The sequence below is a fragment of the Lepidothrix coronata genome, unplaced genomic scaffold, assembly GCF_001604755.1.
Source record: "Lepidothrix coronata isolate B3197 unplaced genomic scaffold, Lepidothrix_coronata-1.0 Scaffold149, whole genome shotgun sequence".
NCBI classification, from domain to species: Eukaryota; Metazoa; Chordata; class Aves; order Passeriformes; family Pipridae; genus Lepidothrix; species Lepidothrix coronata.
Window position 1 is genome coordinate 659001 of NW_016690329.1, and position 21999 is coordinate 680999.

At 43.8% G+C, this 21999-nt stretch overlaps 1 protein-coding gene across 5 annotated transcripts in view; it reads right to left on the reverse strand.

Moving 5' to 3' along the window:
• The window catches only part of FN1 (fibronectin 1), a 53388-nt gene extending 44444 nt beyond the window's left edge, over positions 1-8944 (reverse strand). For all 5 annotated transcript variants that reach the window (XM_017828490.1, XM_017828493.1, XM_017828491.1 and 2 more), the window contains exons 1-7: positions 8788-8944; positions 8427-8555; positions 6811-6948; positions 4954-5085; positions 4690-4827; positions 2025-2183; positions 425-625 (exon numbers count right to left, since the gene is read on the reverse strand). In XM_017828490.1, the coding sequence (XP_017683979.1) occupies positions 425-625; positions 2025-2183; positions 4690-4827; positions 4954-5085; positions 6811-6948; positions 8427-8555; positions 8788-8944 (1054 nt within the window). The remainder of the gene's footprint in view (positions 1-424; positions 626-2024; positions 2184-4689; positions 4828-4953; positions 5086-6810; positions 6949-8426; positions 8556-8787) is intronic.
• Positions 8945-21999: the final 13055 nt, after the last annotated feature.

A 21999-nucleotide genomic window follows, 5' to 3' on the forward strand; every position in this document is an offset into this window, starting at 1 on the left:
CTCTAAAACAGCAACAGCCCCTCTAGGCCAAGTCACTGGCTGCTGGGAACCCACACTGACTGCCATGGACCTGGGCCAACACACACCAACAGACAACTTAACCCCACAGCTGTGTCACTCTTTTACATTCTTTTCTGAACATATATTATTGCAGCTCCATTTGAATAAAGTTATTAATGCTGCTCCCCAAGGGCTCTGTTTTCCCTCAGAAAGTTATATATAACTCAATGGGAAACATTACTGCCCCAGAGAACCAGGCTTTAGATAACCAAATCAACCATTTCTTCACCCCTTGCACCTTTCTCCAGTATTTCTTCAGATGACATTTCTAATACACACACAAAAGAGTCTAGTTCAAAATTAAGCCACGGGGCAGTCCTAAAGCCCTCACGGGGCTGGACAGGCTCCAAACACAAAGTCGTACCTATCTCCTGGCAGCTGACTCCGTTGCCCAGGCAGGTGCAGAGCATTTGCTGGCTGCCCTGAGTCTTGAGCCACTGCATCCCCACAGAGTAGACCACGCCGTTGTCAGTGATGCACTGCCCGTAGGGCTGAGGTTGTGGCTGCTGGGGCTGGGGCTGGTACAGCGCGGTCTGCACGTTTGTGAAGCTGGGAGAGCCAGATCCTGCAGGACACGGGAGAGAAGGGAGATGCGGGATGTAAAGCTGCGGAGCAGAACGCTTCAGTTAAACGCTGGGGGAAAAAAAACCTCAGGCACTCCGTCAAATGGAAGGCACAACTCTCTTGGTGTCCCGAGACACATTCTAATTATTTCATTTAGCAAACTTCAAAATTAGAAGAATGACTCCCCTTTCTGTTAATGATAGCCTCTAGTTTCCAACACTGTGGAGTGGCCTCAGAGAGGATTTAGAAACTGCTTTTCGCAGGAATTGTTTAGAAGCCTTCTATTTTTGGGGAAAAAAAAAAAAAATTGAGCTGAAGGAAATGTAAAATAGAAAAACCTATATCAATGACAAGACAAAAAAAATTACCATGAAAGTAGGAAGGTAAGGCAAAAAGGATTAATTTTGAATTTTTCATTGAAAAAAACCCCAAACTACAAATGTATTCATTTACTCTGGAATTTTTAATCTTTGTCTCTCACTATTATTACAAATAACATGCCAAAAACTTTTAGTCAAAGAGGTCTGTTGTCTACATCATGTAAATTTTTGTTAATGATTCCCACAGGAACCTCCACAAATTCAGCTCTGCTGGAATAGGGGAAATAATAATGGAAACAAAACACTGGCACCCTTGAAGAGTTGTGCATTGTGAAGTTTAGACCTTATGAGAGTCTGAAGTTAACCTGCAGGTACCAAACAGCTAAAGGTCATTTACCAAGAGAAATTTAGTGCAGGTATTGCAGGAAAAAAGAAGTCTTACACTGCAGTCGCTGATAAGAAACCTAGATACTTAAAATGACAAAAAAAAGAATTTAGAAGCTGAACACTTAAACCTTGGGCACAAAAAATATGCTATCTATAAACTAGGTAATATTTCATACCAAAATTACAAACTATCTCGTGTACATGTATCAAATAGCATTGTATACATTCCTTGACATTTTTTGGTTTTTAAAGCTCAGCCATTAGTAGGTGTATTTATCATGTCAAAGAAACCAGATGGTCTCTGGGATTTAAATTAAAGACATTTCAGGAAAGCTACCCTGAGGCGAATACATAAAGTTCAAATATTAACTTGGAGTGCCATGCTTCCAAGACAAAGATAGTTCCTGTGGATGCAGGGCCCTAGCTGTGATTTACTGCACTGTGATTGTGCAGGGAATCCCATCTGCACGTGCAAGACCCATTTGTGCACAAAAACACAGTAAGAATTAATCTTGTCTCCACACACACAAACGAGGAGCATCTCCTGAACTCTGATCCTCTTTGTTACTGACCTTTTCCAGACAATTACATACCTAAATTAGGATGGAACAACTCAGCTCCAGGTCCTAGCCATTCAAAAGGTGCCATTCCCTGTCCCTTTCCCTACGTTACATGCCATGATGCCCCACTTACCAGTGCTGGTTGTGTGCAGGGACGTGTGTCTTTCGCATTTCCATTCCCCTCTGCCGTTCCCGGTGCAGACGCACTGAAGCAGGTTTCCACGGTTATCCTTCTTGCTCCAGTTGTCTCCAATTCTGTAGGAAGTCTTGGTGTCATGGTCATTGCACCGATCTGCGTAAGGAACGTGCCTGTTAGCTGTGTCTGCACGGGATGGATTCACCAGGCAGTTTCTGGCACTGAACCACCAACACCATCAAACGAGCGGGAGTTTATAAAAACCCACCGCATTTTCTGTAGCCCTCTATTGCAAGCTCTTGATGCACTAAAGCCTGCTCTAAACTGCACAGGCTGAGAGCATCTGAAAATCCTGGTGCTTCAGCCTAGGGGAAATTTCCCATTTATTTCCAGAACTGCACTTTCACTTTGTAGTCATTGTCAAAATGAGCATCATAACATTCCCAGTGAGAACATGGTAAGCTGTGTTCAAAATCAATGTGAAAAACCATGTACTATATTGAAAACATTCCTGATAGTTATTTAAAAGCCATTTTGAACCCGTTCTCTAGCATACACCTTTAAAGCCTAAACTTGTTTTAATGTCCTTGTATTCTTCCTTTTTTGTGTTGTTGTTTTTGAAAACAGAAGTGTTTCAGCTGGGTCATTTCATACTATACATAGTTCAGGGGTCTCTTTCAGCTGGAAGAAACTAAAACCTGTTTGAGGGCAGTATGTTAAATTCCATTTCTTCCAAAAGAAGTATGCATGAAGCTGAAGTAAGGTTAATATAAGCTGCTCATGCCACACCAGAATACCAGACTTCCTAAATCTTCCTGTTGTCTCTAACAAACCACAGCCTCCAATGAATTGAGTAAATGGGTTCAAAGGACAGTGTAACAAACTACTTTTGTCTGGATGCCAGATCCACATGGATTAACTAGTTCTTCTTCCATTACAACATTTTACCTACTCGTTCAAGGGAAACTTGATACAGTGGCTCAAATATAATCATGGATCAATGAACATGGATTTATGAAGAACTGTGGAAGGACATATGCATTAAGCCAGACTGCTGAGAGAGCACACAGGACAGAATATGGATGTAGAAAATATGTTAGTAATTTGCAGTGCTAAAGTGACCAAAAATTGAGTATTTGCCAGAAGAATGGTAAATTGGTAAGATATTCCTCACCAATTTCATTTATTCAGATATTCCTCATGATGTCATTTAGCAAATGTGAAAAAAACCTGTCTTAAGGACACTCTTCTCAAGTTAGACAATGAAAAGCTGAAATGTCTTCCAAGAAACCAGCTGTGATTCTGGAAAATGCTGGCCATAAAAGATAAACAGCAGCAGCATACACTGAAGTGTAATGCCACTTTGTGGGCCACAGGTATCATTTTACACACATAAATTTGAATTTCTCTATTTGATTGCAATTGGAAAACAAAATGAAAAATGAACAGGTCATTATATTGCAATTTCCACTACAATACAACAGGGCAGACCTGAGTTATGGGAAGAAAGCTACTGCCAAATACATTTTATTAGTAATAATAACTCCTCCAAAATTCACAAACAACACACTCTGTTTTATTCATTCCCATTTGACAGGTAATGATTTTTTCCCCATGTGTTTTTAACAGATTTAATATTGTCAAGGCTGGTTTGATTTTTATAGCTTATTTCTCGACCAAGTCTCTCCAGATCTTCAGTATTAATCCCAACCCTCCTCAGTGTTTTAGTTCTTTACAGGTCTGCTGTTTCTATCAGCAGAAAGCCATTATTTGTATACCTTGAGGCAACCGAATATGAGGCAATTGAAAGGCTACAGAGGAGTTTCTCAAACTTTGCATAACCAAGGTATAAGGTACAAAGTTAAATTTTCTTGAGACAACTGGTATAAAACAGAGATAGCTCCGCTACAGAGCTTGCTCCTAACAGAACTGGAACAGAAGGTCAATAAACAAGCGAGATTTGGGATTTTAAAAGCCCTGTTTGCTTTGCAAATACAAATATAGTGGAATATTTACAGTAATGTTCCTCAGTGATGCAAAAAGTGTGGGGGGGGGCGAGAATCACCTGTGCTGCAAACAGGGGAGGGAGGAGAACTGACAGATGAAAGGTTAGGGCAGACAAAACAAACCCTGGTTTAGCTAACACGAATCAAACAGTAACAGAGAAAAAAAAATACACTATTTTAATCTGGCAGATTGTGCTGATGGAACGGGAATGGAATCTTTAAAAGCACCTAATTGTCCCTCAGGAGGCTCCTTAAAAACACAGAAATGGAGCTAACAGGTAACCCCTCCGCCATTTTGTGGTTCGCCCAACTTCCTGGGAGATGCCTGACTGCGACTCAGCTGACACACATGTTCCTTAAACATTTCCCTCTAAATGAGATTAAACGCCCAAATAATCCAGCCACCCTGTCACCAGCACTGATCATCAGCTCTGGGGTATATTCCCAGACTCCAAATGGTGAGTGGGGCACCACACACACCCCTCTGCCCTCAGAAGGGTCTGTTTCCTGCCACTTCTCAGGGGGTGGCCATCTCTCTAGGACTACTGTCACTTGCACAGGGCAGACAAAGCTAGCAGGACAAAAATAAATAAGAAAATAAATGAAAAATAAATAAATAAAACGGAGCAGCTGGCAGTTGCCAGGGTGGCACTTACTTCTGGAGGTGCAGGTGATGCGGCCGCTGCCCTCACCCAGGCAGGTGCAGTCCACCATCATCCAGCCCTGGTAGGGCTTCTCCCAGGTCTCTCCTACCACATAGGATGTCCCGGCCGTGTTGTCGTAGCATCGCTCAGCTATGAGAGGGAAGGGGGGGATCAGAGCCCACCCAGGGCATTCCTGCATGGGGATGCCTCAGGGAAGACAAGGAGGAAGGTGCCACCCTGACTGTGCTGAGGGAGAAGGAAGGAGCAGTCACTCACCCACAGGCTTGCAGGTCCACTCGCCCTTCCCATTGCCCAGGCACACACACTCCAACATGTATCCGCCCGTCTCGTGGGGCCGGCGCCAGGTATCGCCGATCTTGTAGGACTGGCCACCCTCATGGCAGCGATCTGTGGAGGGAGAGAGGGGAGCTGAGGTGAGGGACACACCAGGGACAGCATGGCTGTGACAAGGTAAGGGCCACCTGGCCAGGGGCAGCTGGGCTGGAGGGAGGCAAGGAGAAGGAGTGGGGCAGTGAGGAGAAGGAGGTGGACAGGCTGTGGCTGCCTCTTCTATCACCCTATAAAATGGCGCTCGCCATTTTCCACAGGCACCGCCATTTTCTTTGCCTCCCAGACCCTGTTCCCTCCTTTCAGCTAACCCCCTCCATGTTCCAAACCGCAGCCAAGACCTGACTGGTGAAAGGGGAATGTTGGGACCTGAGGAGGTGCTGTTTCTCCCTCACACCCCCCTCTCAGGCTGAGGGCTGGTGAGGAAGGGTTTGCCTCCATCTTATTAGCAGTGATGCCACTCGGGTTTCTCTGTGGCCGTCCATGAGGGACATGGTGGCCAGGCTGTCATGTGGAGTATAAGGAGGTGCTTGGTGTGAGGGAAGGAAACACAGTGAGGGCCGTTTGCAAACACAGGGTCTTCTTCCACAGAAATGAATAAAAAGAAAAAAAGGAAAAAACCCACATGCCATCCTTTATTAGGAGCCACTAAAATGTTCTGTGGGCTCATTTATGAAAGCAGGGAATCTAGGAGCTCTGAAGATTGATTCAAAGCCAGTTGCAGTCAGTGAGACTCTCCAGTGAGCTCTAAACCAGGCTGATGATGAGGAAATGAGACTGCTCTTTTGTTTGCAATTTCCTTACTGACTCTTTCTTTTCTTACAACACTTATCATCCCTGCTCAATAAAACGCCATTAAATTCAGAAGGGGTCCACTCTACTTGTTAGATTCAATGCATTATTTTTTTTCCCATGCTACAATGATGGCTGGTTTTTCGAGTCCTCTGTGGCAACACTATTATAGGATCAGTATGTGTGTCTTAAACAAGAAACTGGATACTTTTAAGAACAAGACTTTTCTCAAAAGGTGCCTCAGAGACTTTGAAATCTCAGTCTAGAAGTCCTGACACAGTGATCTTCATCTGTGCTCGTAGAAAGTGTAATTATGAACTGAAGGGAAATTGTGAACAATTCAGTGACTCAATAAGGAAAGGATTTCCAGACAGAGACGTGAAAGGGGAGCTGGGGAGAAAGGACCAAGGGAAGTAAGGCGAGATCAAAAGGAAAGTATGGCTCAGGGTAGTGAAAAAGGAGTTGTAGAAACACATTAAGCTGCTGTCTGGATATCCAATCCCCGTTCCCTTATGGTTAAGTGTTGGATGACATTTTTGGAGGATGGAGGACTGACTCTCAGGTGGCATTTATTTATTATCATTTATTCTGAGTAGTCCCATTAATGCTGATGGCGTTATTTTGACTCACTAGCTACAGAGCAGACCCTCATTCTTTTTTCCAGTCAGAAAAACTACTTTCAAAGGTGTGTCTGTGAAGATGTAACACACTCTTGTATGTAGTAAATGTAGTAAGTAGTAAATGTACTGGACACTAAGAGTAAAATTTGGCCTATGTTTTTACACATAGCACTTGAGCTTTTAAAAGACGAATTAGCTTGTGCAAGTGTATGTACATGGGGCAAGGACTTTCAACTCCAAAATTTTGGTGGGCTTTGGATCAACCTCCCCTGCAACTTTCCAGCTAACAGGCATTGGGAATATTTTGTAAATTGCTCTGGAAAATATGACACCAAGGAACAATAGCTCTAGTAATAGGCTTTTAGTTACATACTGGCAATGGTGCAGCTGATTCTCCCACGTCCAGCTCCAATGCAAGTACAGTCCCAGATCATGGAGTCCTTGGGGCGCTCATAGGTCTCCCCTACCCGGTAAGTGGATCCCGTGTATTTGTCAAAGCAAGTTTCTTCAGCTTTAAGGGGGGAAAAAAAAAAAATCAACTTCATGTAACCACACCAGTAACATGTACAGTCAACAGCAACACACATTCCTCGCCTCCACACACAGATATTTCTTTTTTTCCTGGGGAAAAACACCTATCAGTTTCCTTTTTCTTCCTGGGATGAAGCAGCACAGAGGAAGTTGGGTGAAATTTGCCTCCTCGAGGTCCCCATGATGCTGAATAACCTCTTCTTCCCTCCCCCAGTGAGCCAGAAGTTGCTGCATGGCACATCACAGGAATGCCTGAAAGGATCAATCCCAGCTGTTTGAAGCCAACAGTACAGAAGACAGGAGGGAGCAAACATCCCCTGGAAGCTGTGTGCTTTGTCATGTTAATCCTCTTTGTTCTGACTTGGCAAAAACTGAGTGTATTAATCCCAAATTCTGCAGCAGTCCTACCAAAGTCAACAGCAAAGTTCACTACTTGTGAATTGTTCACACTCGTGCATGAGTAAGTGACTACAGAATGTCAGTGCTGCCACCAGACTCACGATCTGCAACAGCCCAACTTTCTTCACTACTAGACAGATAAAGTTCACTATATCATAAAGACAAACTTGCTATTGGACTTTGAAACTCTAAAACTTGGGAATCTCTGCAGGAGAAGGAAAGGTAGATTGAATCCCCTTTTATGGAGGAGCAAGGAGACTGAGTACTCCTTAAAATACTCCAGCCCTGAGGCAGGCAGCACACGAGCCTTGCAAAACAGATGGCTGGGACGCTCCCATCTGTCTTACGTGAACACTATCAGCCAGGAACCAGTTTTTCTCTCTTCTATCTCCAGAGCAGCATAAAGGAATTAAGGCAAGCCAGTGGCTTCAGACCAATAAGTACAGATAGATTGCATCTGACAATCTGAACTACACTGTACCCTGGAGAGACGCATCCTCCAGCAGACCTCGCATTTCAACTTCTTTCTGTTACCTAAACTTTTTCTGCACAGACTAAACAATCTCATTTTACACTCAATTATAGAAAGCTCACAGCACGGCCGGGGGGCTGTGGAAAGTTGTAAGTTGAAATATTTTTAAACAAGCTGACGACACCGCACAGCTATGAAAAGTTGGGGTGAAGCAATCAAACAGCGCAGAGCCAGAGCTGCAAAGTGACTCCAGATTTGAACTTCCCCGTGCGAGTCCAGGAGTCAGTTCAGTTCATTATAAAGAAGAGGTTTGGCTCCAGAATTAATGTTTAGATCCAATCCTCCACAGAGATGAGTGATGTTTGGCTCAGGATTCTGGTGGCAGGCCCATCACTAATGAAAAGCATTTCTTAAAATCCCAAGCCAGATCTTCAGTGTAATTGAGTGTAGATCCCATTACTGACCCTAAGCACCAAACTTCAGCGGAAAACCCAGGCTGCCAGCTCTAACTCGTACAAGGCTTAGCTTACTCGGCACCAAAAGCCATGCCGGGGTCTCGATGCAGACAAAAGGGGCCACCAACTTACGTTCGGGCTTGCTCTCGCAGTTGAACCCTCGGCTCCCACCGTAGCAGGTACAGACCAGCGTGTTTCCCAGGTAGGTGCGCTCCCACTGCTGGTTTATCTGATAGTACCTTCCATTGTCATAGCAGGTCTCTGGAGGGACAGGAGGAGGAGGAGGGAGATGCAGAGGGGGAAGAGAAGGCAAAGTTCGGCGTTACCGAGGGCAGCAGCCGGGAGGGAAGGGGCGCGGAGCGCACACGTGTGCGGGTCCCGCCGAGCCGAGGGGCGACCCAGGGCGAGCGCGGGGGGCACACGAAGCCCCCCGGGGCCACCGGAGCTCCCGTGGCACGGCCCGCGCCCTGCCCTGCCCGCGGGCGGTACTCACGCTTGCCCTGCGCGGGGGTGCCCTGCGGCACCGACGTGGTTTGGGTCTGCGCCTGCCGCCGGCTCTTGCCGCCGGCTCCGCGGCGATGTCCCCCCGCCGCCGCGGCCCCCAGGCAGAGGGCGAGCAGCGCCAGCCGCCACACGGTGCGGCCCGGCATCCTGGCACGGCTGGGCTCGGCACGGCTCGGCTCGGCACGGACAGCCCGACGGACGGGACGGCGGCGCCGCCCGGGCGCTATATAGGGCGGGCTGGGCGGGGGGAGGCGGCCGCCGCCGCCCCGCCGCCCATTGGCCTCGGCGCCGCCGGGGGCCGGGCGGGGGCCGCCACCGCCCCGCCGGGCTCGCCGGGGTGGGAGGCCCGTCCCCCCTCGAGCAGAGCGGCCGTGCCATTTTGTACAACATCTGGCTGAACAAAATGGCCTTTTTTGGGGGGGAAGGAGAGGCAAACTTTTCTTTTTTCCTCTGAGCAGCGCTGCCTGTAAGCGGATACTGCTCCGTGCAGGAGGAATAATGTTCTGCACAGGGCAGAAGGTGAGGTATAACATACGGGTTGGAAATAGAAACCCTGAGTGATGTTTTATCTACTGCTGGGGACTCAAGGTTAAAAGCTTTCGCACCTCACTTGGAAAGAACAGTGCAATTGCATTCCATTCAAAATGAATTTAATACCTTCTTTCTATGACTTTATTTCTTGCTGTCCAAAGTCAACTTTGAGAACAAAAGAAAAGTGAAAAAAGAAATGCTAGGTGTTGAACCTTTATTATGTAGAAAGGTTCTTCAGTGTGTTGAGCTAATGTAACTCTGCTGTATGCAAATTTTGTCAACCTCTTCCATCTGTCTTCTTCCCATAGCCATCTCTGCTGCTTTGGGGGGCTCTCTTTTCCCTAGTTAGAAGGAATGCAGCAAAGCAGAGAGTGTGCACAGTAATTGTGGCTCTCAAGCCACCACTGAGCAAAGCACAGTGCATATCCCATTCTGGTGCAGCACCTGGACCAGCACTAAGTTCAGATCATACAGGAAGGTTGTGTTGCTGACCACTTTCATGCCTCTCTAGAACACTCTGTCTTGGCAAAGGGATGACTAATCTGAAAACTCTGCTGTGGTTCCTGATGTATTAAAGCAACTCTTCAGAAAAACCCGAGTGTGAAGTAGTTGACAGTATATTGAGACATCTTAAGCTGACCTTTCACGGGTCTCCATAAGAGTTCTTCAGCATGTTAGGCACCAACAAGTTGTTGGTTCCACTTACTGCAAACCCACGGTGTCATTTTTACTGGAATGCATGCAGTAGTATCTCAACAGGGGATGCAGACTGTTTCAGCAGGCAGAGTGTGGATCCAGCACGAGCTCTGTTCCAGGAAAGCACGGAGTTGTGACGTCAGGTGTCTGTTTGCAAAGACATTTCTTTTCCTCTGTGTGAGGAGTGCCCACAGATACATTAACACAAGCTTCCCTGATGAAAACTTACTGGAAATTGAAACCTGACCTGGCAATTGAGGTGAGCTGTGGTGAGCTAATTCCCACCTTTCCTAATTTTTATTTTTAGATCCACTGCGCTGCTTTTTTTTTTTCCATTTTTTTTCCTTTTGAGTTACTGGACACACGATATCCCTCAAAATAATCACAGTACTAAGGTGGCCACAGTGAGAGGGAGCATTAGCTTTTGAGGGAGGACACATCATCATAAACTAGCAAATACCCAGTTTCTTGAAATGAGAACCTGCTTTCAGAAAGTGTTCCCGCTTTTCTGAGACCTGAGATATGAAGTGTCAGCCTCACATTCCAGCTCACAACATAGCTGGAATTCTCTGATAAAAGCCAGGTGAAAAGCACATTGTCAGAAAATGTTTCTATGTGACCGTTGGATGTACTTTATCTTGCCTGCTCCAAAGGAAGCATTACAACGTGGAAATCATTGGAAAAGAAGAGTTTTCCTCCCAGGAAACATATATGTGCAGTGAGGAGGCAATTTGAGGTCATTTTTCCAGTTACCGTGTAGAGATCCAGTGAGTATGTGAACAGGTCCTACTGCTGCTACTGGCTGCTAATTGAGCTCAATTGACATGGAAAGGGTAATGAGAAGTCTTCAAGGACAAGAGGATTAGGATACATCAAATTTGCCAGGGAAAACCTACTTAAATGTAAATGCTAAGTACAGGTAATCCATAAGGAACAGGCTGTGGTGGAATAAGCAAACATGAGGAAGAAACCTCTGCTTTTAGTGACTATTTGCAAATGGCATTTAAAAGGTTCATATCCCAGGTGTCTTCCCCATGAAGGTTAAATTATCAACAATGACCTCATTTCTGTCTGCTTTGAGTCCTGTTCATGTCATTTTGCACTGCACTGAGGTCTTCAAGGGCAGTATAAGTATTTACACAAAACTGAAAATGGAATTCAGTCTGAAAACTGAATGAGAAAAGACAGTGTTAGCAAGCGTGTCACTGTGTCTAATTCTCTCCACAGCATTAGTTACACAAATACAGGGACAAATGTAAGATTCTTGTTTAAGAAAACATTACTGGAAGCACACAAAACAAAATTACAATTTTCAATGATTTTCAAATTAGTTTCTTGCATAGCCATCATTTATTAGTAGCCAGAAAGAGTCTTAGGAGTCATATTTCAAGACAATTTAGAGCAGCCTTGGTTTCACTTCTAAAGGAATCTCTGACAGTAATTCTGACACAAACATGCAGTAATTTTTATATTGCATGCTGTTAGCCTTTGTGAGATGTCTCTTATTTATTTTGGGAAATGGATGGAACTCCTTGTCTGTCCTGCTGTCAGTGTGTCCCTCGAGCCAACAGGAAATGAAAGGAAGAGTCACCTGAAGTCTTCCTTCAGATGACATCAGTTTGAATTCATAAACCACCCATCCATGGTTTCCTCATCCAAATAAGGATTAGGAATGTCCCAAACCTCTGCTTTAGCCATGGCTATTCTGATTCATATTCTTGGTCTATTCAGATTTTTTTCCTACTGAAATCCTACCTTTTTGGCTCTTGGCTAGGAACGGCACATGCCCTTATAAGGTTCTCCTGACTTTTGTTGCTCCATTGAATTGCTCTGCAGATAAACCTCTCCACTGGGTTGACTTGATTTCCTTTACTGCACACGCTCGTGGGGAGCCACACGTATGACTGGGAGCATGGTCTGTCCCCGTAGCCATTCCTCTGCAAATTCCAACAGCAAAGGGGGAAGATGAATCAGTACAGAAAGGACCATGCCAGGTCACTTGTTATTCTAGAAGGAACCTTAGAAAAAAGGCCACGTGGGCTTAATCATCTCCTTCTAAAATTATCGCTTATAAGGAACAAGAGTCGTAAAGAGAAGAGGTCAGGATTCCTCTCCTTGACAAAGGGAGACCATTAAACGCTTCCTGCAGTTCCCAAATATTTTGCAAGAACTCCTGTTGCGAGCTGAAAATTTCTGAATCATCGCAATTTCAAGTCTGTGGTTTTTGTTAGGTCACAGCAAAATTCACTTCGAGGCTGCTGAGGCTGTACTGCACAGTGCTCCATTCACTGCTGAGTGTCTCGTCCAGGAATCCGGAACATCGTTCTTTAAAGGAAATTCATTCCTTCTGCTGGTGAACTGCAGCTTCAGTGAGACGTAACTTTGTGCCGGCTCTCAGAGCAGGAATGAATTTCATTGGGTATAAATGCTTCATGACAGGGCATTAATTAGATCTTTGGCACTCTCAATGGAAATTCCCTTCTCTTCTCCCTCCCCCCTAGTCCCTCCTAATGAAATGTTTGGTGTCATCGACACAGAAAAGCGCATTTCTTTTCTCTAGCTGTCTGTGGATTCTGATATTTAGTTTGGTCTACCTGAACTGTTGTAGTTTGCCAGCGATGAGAAGTTCACAGCCACAGCTCTTGTTTGGCATTAGGGTCTGCAGTACCTGTAACCCTCATGAGCCACTCCCTGCAAAACTGGAGGGGGGGGGAATCAGCTTTGGAAAGCAAGGGGAAAGACATTTCCATTCTGATCCAGGTAGAGGAGCTCTTTTGGGGCTTTTGGGCTGTTTGCTTGTTTTCCTGATTTTTAAGGAGGTGTTTACATCGCATACAAGGGATTTAAGAATGGAAACAGACCCTACCCTGCTTCCTGATGCCAGCTTGGCAAGAAAAATGAGAATTCTCATGAGACTCATGACAATAGCAATCAGCAGGCAAGTGGCATGGGACAGTCCTTTCTTCCCAGGAGAAGCTTCTGGATGGGAAGCTTCAGCTTGAAAATAGCTGAAATAGCACCAGCTTGAAATAGCTGAAAACCCATTCTTCATCACATTTTGAGATGTTTCACAGATGCCTGAAGCCTGTTCATGTTGCCCCAAACCCTTGGGAACTCCCATCCTGATGCCCTGCCGGGGAAGTTCTGAGGCACTTCTGGAAACTTGTCAGGGCAGCTCTGGGAGTGAATTGGTGTTTCAGGATGTGTCACGAACACTGTTGAAACGGGACTTTGGGACCTGGCTTGGAACACCAAGCACGGTGGGGCCAGCTCTCCAAAGATGTTATTTTAGGCAGAGCTGGAACTAGTTTGTCCTGAGGGCCGTTCTCCCAAATTGATGTCTGCCCTGCTCAGATTCTGGTGGCTGTTTTTATTTAGTCATTATGGGTTTCTAACAATAATTTGACTTTTGAGTAATAGAGGGTTTTTTCTTTTAATGAAAGGACAACAGTTAGTTATGTCCATGTTGTTAGGATCACTTGCATCTCCCTCAAAGCCCAGAAGCAGAGTTGAAATCCTCCCTTTTTCCACAGCAGTTTTAAAAGTACTAAAGCAAAATGAAATAATGATGATATCACCACCAGCAGCATGAGGTGAACTTGGCCACAAACTCTGGTGTTTGAGTGCAATTCCTTTTATTCTCTCCCAGTGAATATGGCAAACCACATTGAGTTGTGTTTGATTTTAGGCAGGCCTGGTTTAAATCCAGAAATAAATGTTAGTGCTGGGTTGAGCTTGGCTTGCTGTGAGGAAGTTGAATACACTGAGCAAGCAAACAGCCATTTATTATGATTATTATGGTGGACTGTGTAATGGGTTGAAACTGAGAGTCACAAAGGGCTGAACTAAGCCAGGAGCATCCAGAAGGAAAATATTTTGGCTCCAAGCTGCAGTTTGTCCTGTTTCCTTCTTACCCCTTCCACCCAGCATTATATGGAGCCAAGGACTGTGGACAGTTCTTTTCTGCCAATCTGGAAGGATTTGCTTTTTGTTTTTTTTCTTTCTTCTTCTTTTACAGTTAGTAACCTGATTTTTTGGCTGCACTCTCAGAGATGACAGAAGCTCTCACTTTCACTTGTTTTTCAGCCCTGCCCAGAAGTTCTCATTGGCCTCCTGTTTTACTTTCCAGCTTCTGGGGAAGAACTTGAGTCTTCTCCCTGTCTGTATTCTCACTTTCTTCTTCCTTCCCTTCCACCCTCTGGGTAGCCCAGCTCCCCTGGCCAGCAAGATGTTCCTTGGTTTCTGATGTATTTATTTTAACTTGGCTGTTTCTATGGCCCAGCAATAGTGTCACTTCTCCTGTGGGACTTTCACAACTCTTTCTCTTCTGTGGGTGGGAATCCAGCCCAGAGAGAGGCCCAGAATAAGGCAGAAGGGCTGTTTCTCACTTATTCAACCCCCTTGTGGAAGATGAGCTTCTAGCAAGAAGTTTTAGTAAAGCAGGCTGGAGTTTCATTCTGTGTCAATCTGTCAGCTCATATTTAGTCTGAAGTCAGGGCTCCTTAAAGGTGTGATCCTTGTAGGTGGAGCTTTGCCAAGGGAGAGTTTTGGTTCTATATAGGCATAGGTTTTGTTAAGATTTTTCAGCTCCCAAGTCACTTCCATTGGAAATCCCCAACTAGAGTCAGGCTGAGAAATGGAACTACCTTGGTCCTATGTCTCATTGCTTAACTGTTTTTGGTGTGGCTACATTACATCCTAGTTGTGCTTTGATTAATTTTCAGTTGAAAGCTGAACCTCATGGCAAAGGACTCCTTATACTGATTCAGAGAACTTCTGCTCTGCCATTAATCCCTTGAATTAATTCCTTACTTTCAACTGTTGATTACAGTGGGTTAGACTTTTTTTTTTTTCCTGGCACTCAAAACTGACAATAGTCTGTATATATTTTTTGACTTTGTTCTGTGTTCTGGTTTTGGGGTTTCTTTGCATCTTGGGCTGGCTTGGAGTTCGTATTTTCAACCTGTCCATGAAATCTAACAGATTTGGAGCTGATGTTTTTCCAACAGCCATCATGTACTTCATTTACTTTTCTGACAATATTTATGGAGTTTGCAGTGTCCTCGCTCTTGAGATGACGAATTATTCTAGTAAAAGTAACTATACGTGGTTTTGACTGACCATTTCACATAACTCCTTCTGCCATCTATCCTGACACAGCCACACCAGAGGAGTTTCTTGTGCAAGTGGATGTTTTATCACTGATAGGATTTAGCCATGACGTCTGTATGGTTGGCTGAGCTGGAGATGCTGCAACAGGTTTTCCACTGGGACATCACAAGTGAAAACAAGTCAGTTTGCTCAAAATGAGGAGCTGTGCTCATATTCCAGGAATCCATTTCACTACTTCAAGTGCTTACACACTGATTTAAAGCTTCAAAGTGTTTCACAGGAAAGCTGGTGATTCAGACACATCTCTTCTCGTGCAGAATTCTCCTCTCAAGGCCAGCCAGCACCTTTGCTGGTCAAAGGGTAGTTTAATCTACCCTTGCTTGGCTATACCTCTCCTTTAATGACACAGGAGCAGTGGCCAGGCAGGCACTTAGGAATGTAATGGATGGAAAACTAAATCCCTTACCTTACAACAAGGTGATTGCAGTCCAGACTGTTGAACTGAACAATAAAATTCACATTTTTCTTAAATGGAGCAGGATTTAGGCCTGTTAGCAGGTTGATCTAAGGTAATGATTAGCATTTCCATAGACATGGAGACAGAGGGGAAAAAAAGCCTCTTTCAAAAGAAAAACAAAAAAACCTAAATAGTTTGACACAATCTGGAGAGGAAAGTTTCTCATTATGTTTTCCAGGATAGCTTCTGGCAACACCAAAAAAGCTGAGCATCATTTTTAAGTGAAGTAGGAAGTTTTTCAAAGCTGCATCATATCTTGTGGTCATATGCTAAAAACAAATATCCCAAAGCTCTTGATGATGCATCTGGTGTTTGTACTGATTGAATATGTCCCAAGCCAGCTCTATTTAATGGAGGCACATTTTTACTTAGCCAGGTCATGCAGAGATTGAAGTAAACGTTACCTAAATATGTCTCATCAAATCAGGGCATTAATCTGGCTACACTAGTACAAACCCACTCTCTGTCCATTACACATCTGAAAGATTTATAGGTGAAGGTAGAAGCTTCAGAGTCTGGAGATATACGTTGCTTCTGCATTTGATTATACTCTCCAGATTTATACACAATGCTGGAAGAGATCACAACTAACTTTCCAGGAACAGCACTCACATTTTCCATAGAGTGCATTAATGTAAAGTGAAGATTACGTGCACATAAAATGAAGGGAAAGGTTTTGACAGTAGGTTGCTTCAATAACCTTATAATCAGAAATTTCATATGTAATATTGAAAATAAGTGTTACACATGGCATTTATCTCCTGACAGACAGTTCCTTCTCCCTGTTTTCCAGCTCTATTTCAGTGGTGCACAGGGACATGGAAATGGAAGGCTGCAAAAGGCCTGTATAAATCTCATGTCTTTAGGGAATATTTGCCTGAAATATAACTTTTAAAAATTATTCTTTTTCCCCGCTATCAAATAAAACAGCCTGAGACATTTCTCGTATGGAAAATAAATGGGGAAGAGAGAGACATACCTTTGATAGGCCTTTTTTATGGAAGATAGATAATCTGTGCATGGGAAAGAAATATTTAAGACAAGAGAATTCTAAGGGTCCCAGGAAAATCAGTACTATTTTCCCAATGTTGTTGTAAGATGGCTCTGTAGTAAAGCTTTGGGCTCTAGAGCACCAGTGTTTAAGCCCCTCTGAAGTGCCTGGTGCTCAGACTGGCCTAAGAACATCTACCTCCCTGTGTGTGAGACCTAAGATTGTTTGACAGGCCAGGTCCAAGAGACGTGGGAGCCTGAGCCTTGTTGAAAGACAGCACAATTTAAGTTTCTTAGTGCCTGAGTCCATATGGCCGTGTCATTCAGGCCCCTGAGTCCTGCAGGAACACAGACACATTGGCAAGGAGATAGATCAGCTGGGGGAAGCAGTGCTAGGCAGGAGGCCACTCAGTGTCCTGAATTCCCTGCTGCTGTTGGCTCATGGGAGGTTTTGCAGCTGAAAAGCTCAGATGCTGACCCTGCAAAGCCTAATTGAAGTGTGCAGCTTTACCTGCTGCAGTAATTCTGCTCTTTGATTTCCCTTGGCTGCCATCCCAACAAAGGTGGGCGTGTGCTCGGTCCCTCCACTGTGAGCAGCTTTTAGATACCTCGGTATCCTCAGCATCCACACTGGGAAAGTGGGGAGGAATAAGCTGCATGACAGGGCCATAAATTACATGGAGAGGAGAGGAAATCTTGGCAGTAGATCATAGCTGCTGGAGAGATGAGAGCTATGGCAGACACATGAGGAGAAAAGGAAAGGAAGACTAATATTTGAGAGGAAGGCAGAAATTTTACTACTAGACTTTGTTCCACTGAAATGAGACCATTTCTGACCTTGGTTTCTTCGGGAGCAGGCTCAGTCTCCTAATTTCTGTGTAATTTTTTTCTCTTTTGTCTACCCTCTCGGGGAAGGATCGATACTTTAAGACCATTAGAAACCTGCCTCCTTTATAGAAAAGCCAAAATCCATAAAGTGCAACTGATTTTTAAGCAGGCTGGAGCAATCCCACAAGAGCATTCCTATTGTGTGTGCCTATCCCCAAATCCATGGACTGCAGCTATATCCTTAAATTTGTGTGTCAGCCTTCACAGCATATGGGCCTAAATATTCTTTCCACACCTAGTGTCCATCACAAAGCTTACATTTGCTGTGTAAAATGCATTTTTTTTCCTTTGAAGTTGCATAACCCTTTAACATCCTTATAAATGTGTTTAAAAACTCTGTGACTTTAAGACATGCTTGGAAAACCTTCAAACAATTGCAAATATGCACACCAAAAAATCTGTGCTTGGATGAGGTAATCCACAAGAGGGTTTCCAGTTGGCCTTTTGAAAACCAACTATTTTATATATAAATGTCAATGTTAATTAAAAATCAACTCAGAACAGGAAACAAAAACCCATAATGCTTATTGGTTATGATCTGAATACACTGATTAGGTATTTCTAAGAGTTTATTCCTGCTCTTGGAAGCAGTCAAGTTTTTTAAAAGAAACAAACAGATACACCCCCACTGGAGGATGCAGCCCATCAGATGATTTCATACCGAAACCAACACGTGGAGAACAATTTTCAAAGACATTGTGGGTCCTTAATAACGAAAATGGAGCATCCTAATCCTTCTGGCATCTGTAAAAATCCCTCCCATGATTTCAGCATATTGGCCAAAGCCCCCTCCCTGGAGAGCTGCTGTTGTCTGCGTAGGTTTATACCATGAATCAGTGAGACCTCAGGAGTTAATATTTGTGTGCTCATGCTCTTAGTTGGCTTTTATGAGTGGTACTAAATGGCTTTTTAGATCCAATTCTCAGATACACAAATTGTGCCTTCCAACACTGCTGGTAACATCCAAGCTGCAGGAGGGAACAGGAAATGACCTGAGCTTAATCCATCCTCAGGACAATCTTAAACTGATTAATTTGTGGTTGTCCTCGAGTGCCACCCAGCAGGTTTCAGTGCTCCCAAGTTGTTCCAGAAATCTGTTTATTTATTGCTGCTACATACATTACTGCCTTTTTTTAGGGATGGAAGGATATGCCAGAGCATCCCAGGCATACTTTACTACCTTTGCCGTGAAAAAGTTACCAAATCATAACACTTTAAATTAGGGATCATATACACATCAAATCAATTTTAAAACCATGCCCCATGGTGTGTCCAGTGCTATACACACCATTTCTTTTTATGAATGCACAGGGCCACTCTGAACATGTCACTGCTTACCTCTTTAAGTCCTTTTAGGTCAAATTCTCTCCTAAATGGTAGAACATAAATAAAATGGTGAACTCTGCTCACCTCCAGGGAAGGTAATACATTAGATATCACTCCCTGATTTGTTTTGTCTTATTGAAAGATGAGACTTCTTTTGCAAAACTGCTTTTTGACGTTGATTTTAAATCCAAGCACAGCTTCGGGGTGTTTTGATCTGGGACTTCAAAATTTAGATTCATATTCAAATTTGCATTCGTGTGTCTACTAAATATATATTCAGTATAAATGAAAAAATTACGTAATGTTTATTAGGTGGGAACCAGAAGACATGACCTTGTTAAACTGGTGGCAGAAGAACCAGCAGCAAGGACACCATCGAAAACATCACCTGTGAGTGATGGCTTCCCAAAAGTAAAGGGTTTTTTGTAGGGAAAAGGCTCAGCAAATGCCCATCACTGCCTGGAAATGCCTAGAAATCAGTCTTCAGTCTTTCCTGCTGCAAAGGAATCTGAATGAGGCTGCAAGCAACTGCTGAATCCTGCAAAGGAGAAAGGAAACTTTTCACCTGTCACCATTTACAAGTCACCAGAGGCACTGAAAGTATAAATACAATAACTCCCTGCAGTAGCTAGAGCTTTGCAGTGAACTGAACTGGCACCCCAAACCCCTGGGTTAGATTATATGCTGTGCATGATGAATGCTTCTGGTTTAAAATATTCCAGAGAGGACATTTTTTATCTCTCCCCTCTTCCTGACTTCTACCAACATCTAATGAAATCCAGATGCTTCCTGAAATAAAATTGTTGCTACACTGGACCACAAAATTTCTTTTAAAATTAAGGTTGTGGCATTTTTAGCGAATGCTCCCTTTCGCTGCAGTGGATTCAAGAGCAGGAGGCAGTAGATTTTATGACAGTGAAACACAGACAGAAGGTGTTTATTTTATCTGCTAACTGTGGTATTATTGCTCCATGGTGCTCTGGTGGACAGTTTCTAATATGGCTTGGATCCAATATTTATAGACAGGTAGATCTTGGAAAAACTTCCCTGAGAGCCAGTCGGATTTCTCCCAACCTGGTGTACAGTTACCTGTGTGCAATGACGTGGCCTGAGGAACTAAAACAACAGCATGCACATGGAAATTTGGAGGCATACTTTCCAAGGAAGACATTTTGGATGCTCTGTCAGGGAACGCTACGAGGCATCGTTGTGATGGTTTGTGACAAATTTCTGGCAGACAGCCAAGCCAGACAAAAAGTGAATTTATTATGACTATTATGACTACAGTAATAACCATCTTTTATGCTGGTATGACAGCCTGTTTTCATTTGGTTTAAAAGAGCAAAGGCTTTCTTGTGCAAACCTTGGCTTGCATATCTCTGTCTTAAATCACCTCCCCTACCACTATGGTAAAATACCTTGACTCCCTGTGTATTTTGTATTGTCAGCCATCCCTGGGCACAAATCCCTCTTCCAGGAATCCTCCCTTAACCACACCTCCATTATGTGCATATTGTCCCTTACCCAACTGGCAGTATTAAGAAATGGGTTTCCTTTTTTTAAAGAACTGAAATACTCAGATTGCAAGAACTGTTCTCCCTATGTCCAACAGGAATTCATGTGTGGCCCATGTGAAAGCCTGTTGCCCTTTCTGAAGCAAATGCATCTCAGATAATCACAGACTGCTTTTCCTGGGGTCAGGTGCTACACGGAACAACATGATGATAACTATGTGCTTTTCAAGTTCTGAAATTCTTTTCAAATTCAATTCCGAATTCTTTTCAAGTCAGAAAAATCTGGGAGCCCTCCCCTTTGAAAACCTGAAAGTTAACAGGGAGAAAATCAGTTTTCAAGGTCATCTTTATTATTTTGAGCAAACTAAATATATTGTTTATGCAAAGGAAAAAAGCTAAATAAATGTTTCAACTTCAATGTCATGGTAAATTCTAATAATAAATGGAAAAATAAACCAGCTTGATATCCATTAAAATTTCTAGATATCCTGATACTGACTTGAAAAACAATACTGAGGGAACTCAGGGAGGAAAGATGTTACTGCAAGGATTGTTTCCTGAAAAGTATACTAAGGGGCCATAAAACCAGCTATTTTGGGATGTCGTACTGGAAATGACATAAAGTACAATAACTGAAAGAAAAGATGGAGATCCTGATGTCAACCACTTAGGCTGCAGATGGGTCTGTGTGTATGAAACACATTAGTTTGTTTTGAAGGTATTACTGTACAGAAGATAAGGAACATTCAGTGTCTCTAGTGTATTTAGACTGATAAAAATCTTACCCTGAGAACAAATACAGAAGACAACTTGAGTCAACAAAATAGTCCACTGCATTAAAAAACCCAACTATTTTTGAAGATCTGTCATTTCTGTCTCCTGTTTAACGTGTGCTGGTCCTCACTGGTGAAATGCAGGTGTGCACAGGTGGGTGGGTCACAGCTTGGATTTCAGACCAGCCATGCATGTGGCAAACTGAATCTGAGACGTGCAGGATGGACATGAGTCCTTTGCAAGGCTGTAACAGAGAAAAGCCCTCAAAATTCACTGTTTGTTGACAATCACCTTCCCAGTAAACATGTTGGGACTCAAAGTTTGACATCTAGGCAACTTTCAAACCCATGGCAGAACTCCAGCAGCTCTAAGAAGTTCAAGACTTCAGCTATTAATCATCTTGCCTGCAGAGAGGAATTGGATGTAGACTTGGTTACTGCAGGAGTTTGTACTCATTGCAAACTAAGGGTACAGGACTCCAAAAATCACCTGCTCCAATCCTGGGCTTGGATATGCCAGAGGTGTAGAGCATTTCAGAAGGCATTGATCTGACCTCGGCTCGGGCCCCTCCTCAGAAGGAGATTGCTTCAGTAACCCTTCTCAGGAATGCACTTTCCTATTGCAGAAAGGTTTTCCTAAACCACCAGAGCTAAAAACTGTGCTAAATTATTCTCCTTGTTGATGTTCCCCAGCAGTCTCCAAGAGTGACTGACTTCCTTCCTTCCTCCCTTCCTCCTTTTTTCTCTCTCTTTCTTCCTCCCTTTCTCTCTCTCTCTCTCTCTCCCTTTTTTCTCTCTCTCCCTTTTTCTCTCTCTCTCCCTTCCTCCCTCCCTTTGTCCCTTTCTTTCTTTTT